The sequence below is a fragment of the Babylonia areolata genome, chromosome 3 (genome assembly GCF_041734735.1).
Source record: "Babylonia areolata isolate BAREFJ2019XMU chromosome 3, ASM4173473v1, whole genome shotgun sequence".
Classification (NCBI taxonomy): domain Eukaryota; kingdom Metazoa; phylum Mollusca; class Gastropoda; order Neogastropoda; family Buccinidae; genus Babylonia; species Babylonia areolata.
In genome coordinates this window covers 9,975,640-9,988,139 of record NC_134878.1, presented here as the reverse complement: position 1 = coordinate 9,988,139, position 12,500 = coordinate 9,975,640, and the positions used below count along the sequence as shown (strand labels likewise).

The window sequence follows — 12,500 nt, the reverse complement described above, 5'->3', positions numbered from 1 at the left end:
TCCAACATACACCCGTGTCTACAAGTGAACTTTTACATGTAGGAATATGACCACTTATAGCTGTCTCCGCCATATAGGCGCCTCTTTATTTATTTTTTTAAAAATTTTAATTGGGTTTCTGAGCAGTTAAACTTAAAATACTGATTTTGTTCTTCAAACGTCTAGCACAATCGCACATAGCTACGTAAAGCAGGCTCATCCATTTGCTTTCTGTGTTCTCACCCTGGTCACACAAGCGGCCCATTTTTCCCGCGCTGCATCCGTTGACGTCACACAATCCCGTGTGACTGTCGCATGACGTCAGGCAATGACGACACTCCTGATGGCAGTTCATCCCGTAGTTGTGCGGCAGGCATTCTGTGAGAACGGAATTAAGTGTTGCTGATGAATGAAAGTGCACCAGACAACATGTCTTTTAATGAGTTATACACGAAATTACCTCCCTTCCCTTTGCCAGCGTTGTGAAATGTTAACTCACTCAGTACGGCCAGTCCTCTCTTCTCCTCTGCACAGACCCCTCGGATGTCCAGTGGGTGTGTTGAATGACCCAACCTTTAGCTTCCGTCGTCAGAAGTGTGGTATTCTTTGTCAACATTCACGTCTTCAGTATAAGAGCCTTCCACTTGCAATATTTTGATGATGGTAATTGGGGTGAAACGCTGTTAATGTCGTCTCTTTCGCCGTTCGTATGAAGAGAGTTAATCTTATCTTCGTGAAACCAACGTCTTTGTCGAAACGAACCTTGGGGCTAGTCAAAGTCAAGACACATTTTCAGAAAGAATAATGAGTTTGTAGCTTTTTAATGTAGGCCCCTGTCTGCATATACCTAGTATTTACCTGCACTTGTATTTTCGATGTTGACAACAGATTTTCTGCTGAGTTTGCTGTCTACCATCAAATCTGTCCATCTGCTCCGAGGAGCAGTAGTAGTAGCAGCAGCAGTTTTAGTGGAGGTGTAACCACACCAATAACCATATATTTTCTTTCAGAGCTGAATATTTAAAGGTTGTGGAACCTGATACTGCTGTAAATTATTACAGTAGTGACATGGGGTTCACTTAAGCTCCATTTATTTTTTTTACAGTTTAAACTGGGAGCAACAGGAAAAAAAAAAGCTTGGAATCATATTTCACAAGGTTTGAGTGGATCTGGTGTCACGACACTAAGAAAGCTACAGTTCTTGTCTCGTTGAAAACACATAGCAATGTATTCAATTAAACAATGACAAATACCATTCACCACACCCATCACAAAACTGCCCTAGCTCCACCAATTTAAACAGAGTGTCTAGACGGGCACAATAGCCGAGTGGTTAAAGCGTTGGACTTTCAATCTGAGGGTCCAGGGTTCGAATCTCGGTGACGGCGCCTGGTGGGTAAAAGGTGGAGATTTTTCCGATCTCCCAGAACAACATTATGTGCAGACCTGCTAGTGCCTGAACCCCCTTCGTGTGTATACGCAAACAGAAGATCAAATACGCACGTTAAAGATCCTGTAATCCATGTCAGCGTTCGGTGGGTTATGGAAACAAGAACATACCCAGCATGCACACCCCCGAAAGTCGAGTATGGCTGCCTACATGGCGGGGTAAAAACGGTCATACACGTAAAAGCCCACTCATGTACATATGAGTGAACGTGGGAGTTGCAGTCCACGAACGCAGAAGAAGAAGGAGAAGAAGAAGAAACGGAGTGTCTGTCACCTTGTGTGCAGAACAGTCCCTCCCAGCCCGAGTCACAGCCACGCGAACAGATGCCCGTGGTTGTGTTGCACGTGGTGCCCGTCAGACAGTGACCGCAATCAAACTGACAGCTGGGGCCGTGCTTGCCTGCCTCGCACGCTGAAACAAGTCACCCGAATACACAGCTTTCAAGTCAATGCTGCCTGTCAGTGCAACTGATTATGAGTGTGAGTGTGTGAATGTGTGTCTGCATGTTTTACATTTATTTGCTTGTTTATCATCATTATTGGTTTCTTCTTGTTTTTTGTTGTTGTTTTTTTGTTTGTTTTTTTGTTTTGTTTTTTTGCGCGTGTTTAGAGTTGATTTCATCAAGATTTTGCGACTCATAAATACCATTATTATTATTATTTGTCTTTTTTGTTTCTCAAAGCCTGACAAAGCGCGTTGGGTTACGCTGCTGGTTAGGCATCTGCTTGGCAGATGTGGTGTAGCGTATACAGATTTGACCGAACGCAGTGACGCCTCCTTGAGCTACTGATACTGATACTCAGCTAGCACACAGGTAAATAAAATGTACATTGGAACAAACCCAGATTCTTCTTTAAAAAAGAAAAGAATATATATATATATATATATATAATTTTCCAAAAACCACCAAAGCTCCGGGCTTGTCCTTATACTGATCATCTGACATGCGCACACAGCAGCAATGACAGAAGAAAATGTGCAAACATAAATTAGCTTTTTATTCAAGACTGGCATGGCCGAAGCATTGACTTGAAGTTGTGTACCTTGTGTATGGAGAGAGTTACCACTCCTTGTTGTTTGTTAATTATTTACAATCATATCCTCATTGCTCTTTCGTGTTGGAGTAGTAAGGTTTGGTCAACATGTCTGGAGAAGACACTGGATGGACTTTTTTTTACACTTTAACTCACTCAGTACGGCCAGTCCTCTCTTCTCCTCTACACAGACCCCTCGGATGTCCAGTGGGTGTTTGAATGACCCAACCTTTAGCTTCCGTCGTCAGAATTGTGGTATTCTTTGTCAACATTCACCTCTTCAGTATAAGAGCCTTCCGCTTGTAATATTTTGATGATGGTAATTGGGGTGAAACGCTGTTAACGTCGTCTCTTTTCGCCGTTCGTATGGAGAGAGTTAATCTATTCGACCATGGGCACAGAGAGGTCTACTCACACGGGGTAGAAGATACCGTGAGCGGTCACTGCCTCCCAGGAAAGGGACAAAGAGGCAGAGACAGAGAGGGTGGTGCTGTCAGGGTGGGGAGGGATGGTTAGACGTTTACATTCCTTGACCTGTAGTGCCAGAGTGGAGTGATGGCCTAGAGGTAACGCGTCCGCTTAGGAAGCGAGAGAATCTGAGCGCGCTGGTTCGAATCACGGCTCAGCCGCCGATATTTTCTCCCCCTCCACTCAGTGGACCTTGAGTGGTGGTCTGGACGCTAGTCATTCGGATGAGACGATAAACCGAGGTCCCGTGTGCAGCATGCGCTTAGCACACGTAAAAGAACCCACGGCAACAGAAGGGTTGTTTCTGGCAAAATTCTGTAGAAAAATCCACTTCGATAGGAAAAACAAAACCAAAACAAAACAACAACAAAAAACTTGCACGCTGGAAAAAATACAAAAAATGGGTGGCGCTGTAGTGTAGCGACGCGCTCTCCCTTTGGAGAGCAGCCCGAATTTCACACAGAGAAATCTGTTGTGATAAAAGAGAGAAATACAAATACAGAGTCATTCTGTGGGGTTGCTACAGTCCTTGTGCTGGCCAAACTTCCACAGTTAACTATAACACTAAACATGATCACCACACCCAGCTAAATGGAATCCCCTTGCAGGAAATGATGCCCATCATTTCACAACTCAAAAGACGACGCTTGAAATAAAACGAATGAAATGCTCTGAAAAACAAAATTCCTGCACATTTTTTTTTTATCACATTAATTCAAAATGTAACACTTTTAAAACAGTGACTGAAATGTCTTATGCTACGGGTCAGGCATCTGCCAACTAACTAGTCAGTAAGTCAATCAATAAGCCAACCTGCATTTGCCCGGTTTTTCCCCCAACTCACCATTCATCCCCCTCCCCCTCCTCTCCCTAAACGATAGGATAGCACTCAAATTTAAATATCAATACTCTTACAGAATGTCTACAATCACCAGTATGTGTGACGAGACACTGAACAAAATTCCTCCTCCTCTGACCTTGGTCACAGCTGGGGCCCTGCAGACCGGACCGACACAGGCCGGGACACAGCCCCGTGACCGGGGCGCACGTGTCAGGGTCCTGGCACCCCCCGCACTTCCGGGCACACCCCTGCCCGTAGCGACCTGCCGGGCACGCTGACACAACAGAACACAGGTAACATGCAGCATGAACACACTAATAATAATGACAGTATTCATATATCGCTGAATCTTATGCAGAGACAAATCAAAGCGTTTTCACACCAGTCATTCACACGCATGCATAACTCTAAAACTGAAGAAACTGAAGACAAGGAAGAGGTAGGGGAGGGAGGCTAGCTGTCTTGTGAAGAGGTGGGTTTTAAGGCCAGGCTTGATAGAGCTGAGTGCGGAGACCTGACGAAAGCGAAAGAGGAAGTTCATTCCAAATGCAAGGTCCAGAGACAGAGAAAGAACGGCGTTCAACAGTGGAGTGTTTGAATCTGGGTATGCGTAAACAGAGGGGATCCGAAGAACGTAAATACACACGCGCACTGCGCGGACGCACGTACACACATACGCACATTCTCTCTTTCACTCACAAAACACACACACACACAAGCAAGAATGCACGTACACATTCATAAACGTATGCATGCACACACACGCGCTCGCGCACACACATACACACACATATACGCACGCAGGCACACACGCATGTGCGTGCACACATGCAAACACACACACACACGCACACACTCATACACACACACTCTCTCCCTCCCTCTCTCTCTCTTTCACACACAGACACACGCACACACACACACACACTCATACACACACACACTCTCTTTCTCTCTCTTTCACACACACACACACAGACTGCTAGGGAGAACATGGTGATGACGATGATGGCCATGGTGTGTTGGTGACCCAGTGCGAATGCGTCTGACTACATGGGGAGCGTATGTCCATGGGTTACAGTCCTACATACAGACCGGGGTTTTCAACCAACCCCTCCCCCTCCCCGCCCCCTTCTACTACACCTTCAGTGCTAACCTGGATGCTAGTCTTTCGGATGAAATGATCAAACTGAGGTCCCGTGTGCAACATGCATTTAGCGCACGTAAAAGAACCTACGACAACAAAGAGTTTTAGATGGCAAAATTCTGTCTTTGATGGTAAAACGAACTGATACACTTGCACACAACACACACACACACACACAGAGAGAGAGAGAGAGAGAGAGAGAGAAGACAAAACAAGACAAAATTCTTTATTTTCGAGGATAATAGATAAACACTAGCGCGCTTTTTTTTTCAACCAGTCCCCGCCCTGAAAGAGGGTCTACACTACACAATGCTACATGATATATGCCATTGCATGCACTACACAGTGCTACTTAAAGTCATAGAATGCGAATACTATTCTACATAAAGGCATATGCATGGTAAAAATAACACACACACACACACACACACACACACACACACACACACACACACACACACACACACACACACACACACAGAGGCACAAGCTTGGTATTAATAATCGACATATAAAAAAAACAAAAGCAAAGCAAAACAAACAAAAACAGAACACACACATACACACACTCACACACACAAACACACACTCTCTCTCTCTCTCTCTTTCTGACGCACACGCACACACACATAAGCATACATTGTGTTTGTTGTTGTTTTTTTAATATTATACTAATGTGAATATAAAACAGTAAGTCTAATTAAAAAAAAATAATAAAAAAAAAACACATAGCAATAACAGGGGGGTGGAGAGAGAGAGAGAGAGAGAGAGAGACAGAGAGAGAGACAGAGAGAGAGAAAGAGAGAGAGAGAGAGAGAGAGAGAGAGAGAGAGAAAGAGAGAGAGAGACAGAGAGAGAGAGAGACAGAGAGAGAGAGAGAGAGACAGAGAGAGACAGAGAGAGAGAGACAGAGACAGAGAGAGAGAGAGAGAGAGAGACAGAGAGAGAGACAGAGAGAGAGAAAGAGAGAGAGAGAGAGAGACAGAGAGAGAGAGAGAGAGACAGAGACAGAGAGAGACAGAGACAGAGAGAGAGAGAGAGAACTGCAGTCAGTGTGGTGACGCTCTCTCTCAGGGAAGAACATTGCGAGTTTTACATTATCTGTTGTGCAGATAAACATGTAATACAACGCAATACAATAAAGAACCGAACATAATCTTAAAAGAGGCCCGGCTGGGTTGCCTGAGCCATGTTTGCACCGCTGTTTGCTTTTGCATTAAAATAAGAACATCATGAGTTCCTAAGTCTATCGAATTATCACGGACTTAAAAATGCTGAGCAAAATTAGCGGCTCCTAAGACCGTTCGTGCAATCGTAGCCCAAGTGGTGGGTTGTATGAGCGAACTTAGCCGCGCTAAGTTTGCTTATCGTTAATGTTCCCAAATCAACGATAAAACTCCTAATATAGTTAGGAACATTCTTAACTCTAAGCAAACTTAGCGAAAGGGGGACATAGGGAGAGTATGCGCACGCTAGTGTGTGTGTGTGTGTGTGTGTGTGTGCGTGCGTGCGTGCACCAGTCTGTGTGTGCGTGTGCTGCGTATGTGAGTGCTTGTGTACGCCTACTTTTCAACCTTGGCAAAGTCGTGAACTTTGTTTTAACAATCAACAGATCGGACACAACAATTAGACCGAAGAAGAGGATATCAGTCAAACATTGCACTAAGAAATCGTTAAAAGAAGGAAGTGGGGTGGTGGTGGTGGTGGTGGTGGTCAGCTGAAAGAGAGATGACCTGTAATATGGCACTAAGAGATCGTTAAAAGAAGGAATTTGGTGGTAGTGGTGATGGTGGTGGTGGTGGTGGTCAGCTGAAAGAGAGATGACCTGTATCATACCACTAAGAGATCGTTAAAAGAAGGAATTTGGTGGTAGTGGTGATGGTGGTGGTGGTGGTGGTCAGCTGAAAGAGAGATGACCTGTATCATACCACTAAGAGATCGTTAAAAGAAGGAAGAGGGTGGTGGTGGTGATGACCTGTAATATGGCACTAAGAGATCATTAGAAGAAGGAAGTATGGTGGGGGTGGTTGTGGCGGTGGTAGTGGTCAGTTGAAAGAGAGATGACCTGAATCAATGCAACAAAGAGATCGTTAAAAGAAGGAATAGGGGTGGTGGTGGTGGTGATGGCTATGGTCAGCTATAGAAAGAGAGAAGACCTGTATCATGGCACTAAAATAGCATTAAAAGAAGGAAGTGTGGTGGTGGTGGTGGTGGTGGTGGTGGCTATGGTCAGCTGTAGAAAGACAGATGATGACCTGTGTCGCAGTTTGGTCCGGTCCAGCCCTGCTGACAGGAACCCGGACAGGCCCCAGACACTGGGTGACAGGCAGTTCCCCGGCTGCAGTGACCGCATGGGATGACGCAATTATTGCCATACGTCATGTTGCAGCCTGGAACACACGTGACGTCACGACAGCAATGATCGAAGCCCTTCGGACACGGGGGGCGGGGGGCATTACAAACAACCGTGAGCACAATTCTAGGAACTGGCACACGCTTCTCTCACCACCATCTCGACCACCTCAGCGTCTCACCACTGATATATATATATATATATATATATATATATATATATATATATATATATATATATATATATATATATATATTCAATCTATATATGTGTCTACGCGTCTCACACAATAAGACAGAGAGGGGGGGGAGGGGGGAAAGGATCGTAGATAGATAGGCAACAGCCATGATCGAGTTACCCTGAGGGATGACGTTATCGTAGCGCGCGCGCGCGCGCACACACACACACACACACATACACACACATACACACACACGCACGCGACGCACACGCACACACAGAGAGAGAAAACACACACACACACACACACACACACACACACATACACACACACGCACGCGACGCACACGCACACACAGAGAGAGAAAACACACACACACACACACACACACACACACACACACACACACACACACACACACACAGAGTCATGACATGACTCATGGAGGATAGGAAGAGTGGAGGTATGGCTGGGTGTTGTGGGGACGGAGGAGGAACCGTGACAGGCCCCATGCACGTCACTCCGGCTGCAGTGACGGAGTGGTATGACGTCATGACTGACGCATTCTGGAATACATGTGACGTCTTATCTTGTCTGGAGCATGTGTGTATGTATGTATGTATGTATTTGTGTGTGTATGTATGCATAGATTTGTTTTTAATGTATGTCTCCTCTTGTCTTGTTTGGAGTGTGTGTGTGTGCATGTGTGTGTGTGTGTGTGTGTGTGTGGAGATATTGTATGTATGTATATATGCATGCAAATACATAGATATGTATGTATGTATAATGTATGCATGCATATGCATGCATTCATGCATACATGTGTCCTTTATATCTCTTTCGTGCGATATTCGTTTCCTTCTCCTTCTTCTGCTGCACGGTAGCCTATATTTCAGCCTTGCACTACATGCAGGCAGGCAGGCAGGCAGGCAGGCAGAGAATTGAACTCACGTACGGTGCTGACAGTGGCGGCCGGAGAAGCCGGGACGACAGCCCGTGTGGCAGTGCCCGGTGAGCGGGTGACACACTTCGCTGGCGTCAGCACATCGACACGTGCCGCCACAGCTCGCGCCGAACGTGTAGTCCGCACACACTGTGCCGCACAACACACATACACACTGTGTAGCGTCCTGAATCCAACATCATCAAGACGAACAACAACAACAACAACAACAACAGCGACAGCGACAGCAACGACAACAACAGCATCACCCAACAAAACAAAAACAATAACAACAACGACAAGAACAACAACCAATAACAACAACAAAGACTGACGATGATAACTACAACATCAACAACAATAACACCACCACCACGACCAACAACAACAACAACCACAATTTAAAAAAAACTTCCAAAACTGGCGAAGTCCTATTTTAGCATCCTAAAATCAAGAACATAAATTCTACCGGCAAATTTTGTGCATGTATGAAACGATATTACCATTAGTAGATGTTGTAACCCAATTTCAGTGGATTTCGACTCTTTTGCACGTAATTTGAACTCCATTTTGATGCGGATTCAGAAACTAAACTAACGTGCCACTATTTTGGCTTTTTTTTCCTCGGCTTTTTTTCTTTCCCCACAAACCATGAAAATGGAACCAACAGGTGCAATAATTTAGGACGCTAAAATAGGACATTACCCCCCAAAACTCACACACACACACACACACACACACACACACACACACACACACTCCCCCCCGTCCTCCCTCCCCCCCTAAACCCCAACAACAATAACAACAACAACCAATAGCAACAACGATAATAACAAACCCAATATCAAATAACACCACCACCACCACCAGTAACAACAACTGACAACAACAACAACAACAACAAAACAACTCCGAAGCTGAATGACTCAGCAGCAGTGCGGGGTCTCCTCTGGTGTGTGGCCTCCTGGCGACCTTACATCGATGATTCCCTGTGGACTGTGACTGTGACAGACGAACCCGGGTGTGGCTGTGTATGGGGTACTCGGAATGAGATCATGTGCCGGCGTGAGAGTAATGCCACTGAAACGGTGCAAATGATGGGGGCAGAAAAAAACAACAATACACAAACAAAGTGGAGTGATGGCCCAGAGGTAACGCGTTTGAATCACGGCTCAGCCGCCGATATCTTCTCCCCCTCCACTAGACCTTGAGTGATGGTCTTGGACACTAGTAACTCGGATGAGACGATAAACCGAGGTCCCGTGTGCAGCATGCACTTAGCGCACGTAAAAGAACCCACGGCAACAAAAGGGTAGTTCCTGGCAAAATTCGGTAGAAAAAAATCCACTTCGATAGGAAAAACAAATAAAACTGCACGCAGGAAAAAGTACAACAACAAAAAAGTGGCTCTGTAGTGTAGCGACGAGCTCTCCCTGGTGAAGAGCAGCCCGAATTTCACACAGAGAAATCTGTTGTGATTAAAAAAAAATATATATAAAATAAAATTTAAAAAAACACCTCCCAAACTGACCATGTGCCTGAACCTCGCACACAGTGACAGGGCCCTGGGTGTTGAGGACGGTCAGGAACTGACCCCGGGTCGGGGAGTCACAGGTCAAGGTCACGTGAGGCCGGGCGGAGCGCACTGTGGTGCACGGGGTGGCCCAGTAGAAGTCGCTGTACTGCGTGACGAACAGCTGCCAGCCCCGCGGGGAGCTCAGGCTGTCTGTAACCGCACACGCACACGCACGCACAGTGTATGTACACATATGCACGCATGCACGAAGACATACGCGAACGCACGTACAAATGCGTACACACAAACATACATACGCATGCACGCAACACACGTATGTACACAAACAAACAACCACGCACGCACACACGCATGCAGACATACATACAAACGTACACACACACACACACACACACACACACACACACACACACACTCCCCCCAGGCCCCCTCCTCCCCCCGCCCCCCACATATACATACATACGTACGACGCACACACACACACACACACACACACACACACACACACGCGTGCGCACGCACACACACACACACACGCACACAGAGCTGTAATCTTCGTGACCTACGACGGTGAAAAAACAGCAACAGGACAATGTGAACGAAACAAAAGCCGATGCATAGTCCCCAAGACAGCCTTGCTGCCCCCAGGCAACGAAATACTTGGGTTGGAAACGTAAATGGTTGTATAGTTACCGAGGTCTGTACGTCTGTAGACACAAACATGAGCATACAGACATTACACGCTACATACCAAAAAAAAAAAAAAATAAATAAAATAAAAATTAAAATAAAATAAAATCAACCAGTTAATCAGTCGGTCACGACGCCAGTCAATCAGTCAACCAGTCCCACAACCAACTGGTCAGCAAGTCAACTAGCCTAGCAACTAGTCAGTAATTCAATCAATCGACCAACCAACTAGTCAGTAAAACAAACAATCAGACTAACAACAAGTCAGTAAGTCAATCATCAGGCAAGCCAAGTTAGCAAGTCAATCAGTCAGCTAACCAACTAGTCATTAAGTCAATCAATGAGCCAACTAACTAGTCAGCAGTCAATAGTCAGTAATTCAATCAATTCGCCAACCAACTAGTCAGTAAGTCAAACAATCAGCCTAAAACAACAATCAATAAGCAAGCCAACCTCTTAGCAAGTCAATCAGTCAGCTAACCAACTAACCATGAAGTCAGCCAATGAGCTAGCTAACTAAGTCAGCAGTCAATTAATCAATCGGCCATCCAACGAGTCACAAAAAGTCAATCAATCGGGCAACCAACCAACCAACTAAGAAATCCACCCACTCACTCACTCACTCAACCAACAAAACTAACACACACACACACACACACACACACACACACACACACACACACACACACACACACACACACACAACACCAACCAAACAACAACAACAAAAAACAACAACAAAAAAAAGCAGTAACAATCTACCAGCTGACCAACCAACCAAACCGTCTGTAACCAGACAATCCCCTCACTACATGACTGTGTACTAATTATGATTGTGTGCTATGACTTGTGTATGTGCATGCGCGCGTGCTTGTGTGCGTTGTGTGTGTGTTTGGGTGTGTGTGGGCGGGGTGGGGTGGAGGATGGGGTCGGGGCCGGCGTGGGAGGGGGATGAATAATTTGATTATGTTTGGTATCTTGTGATCTTTTTTATTTTTATTTTTTTACCTTTTTGATATTTACGTGTGTATTCTATTTGTAAACGCCTAGGGCTTATTTTCAAGATTAGGCGTAAATGCTCATATTAATAATAATAATAATAATAATAATAATAATAATAATAATAACAACAACAATAATGATGACAATGAACAAGAACAATAATAATAATAATAATAATAACAATGGCCAACCTGTCACCAGCGTCAGGTGATACACAGAAACCGTCCGCTGAAGATCCACGCGCAACCACCCGGGGTTGTCAGGGTCAGAGGTCACGCACGTGCTGCCTTTGCCGTCCACAGCCGACAATGAGCTCACGTTGAGGTCACGGGAGCGAATTTTGGTAGGCATTCCGAATGCGATATTTTCTGTAGTTGGAAAACAGGAAAGCTTCGATTGTCATTTGAATGTTTCACTGACGTGGAATGTTCTCAAAAGTGTGCAAGCACTCTGGACTGATGATATGAGTGTGCATGGGTTTGGTGCATGTATCAGTGTGCGTGCATGCGTATGTGATTGTGTGTGTGTGTGTGTGTGTGTGTGTGTGTGTGTGTGTGAGATTGGCAAGATGGCTGCATTTTAGGGTGTATGGCCACTGAATCTGCATCAGAATTGGGTTTCTTTAGAACTGATAACCCTCAAAACAGAGATGTGATATAATGGGTTAAAGCATTTACTCTCGCATTAACAGTGATACCGCTTCAAATGCGAACAGGTCACAGAATTTATCGAAACACAAATCAAGCCGGGGAGTGTGTGTGCCAGTGTGTGTGTGCGTGTGTGTGTGTGTGTGTGTGTGTGTGTGTGTGTGTGTGTGTGTGTGTGTGTGTGTGTGTGTGTGTGTGTGTGTAGGGAGGGGAGAAGGGGGAAGGCTT

The 12,500-nt window shown here is 45.3% G+C and overlaps 1 protein-coding gene across 1 annotated transcript in view; it reads right to left on the bottom strand.

Annotated features, from left to right (window-relative positions):
- Positions 1–12,500, bottom strand: part of LOC143280430 (uncharacterized) — a 22,881-nt gene that overhangs the window by 6,147 nt on the left and 4,234 nt on the right. Inside the window, exons 3-9 of the mRNA XM_076585070.1 lie at positions 11,817–11,993; positions 9,928–10,122; positions 8,409–8,546; positions 7,175–7,309; positions 3,909–4,046; positions 1,703–1,840; positions 223–357 (exon numbers count right to left, since the gene is read on the bottom strand). Of these exons, the coding sequence (XP_076441185.1) occupies positions 223–357; positions 1,703–1,840; positions 3,909–4,046; positions 7,175–7,309; positions 8,409–8,546; positions 9,928–10,122; positions 11,817–11,993 (1,056 nt within the window). The remainder of the gene's footprint in view (positions 1–222; positions 358–1,702; positions 1,841–3,908; positions 4,047–7,174; positions 7,310–8,408; positions 8,547–9,927; positions 10,123–11,816; positions 11,994–12,500) is intronic.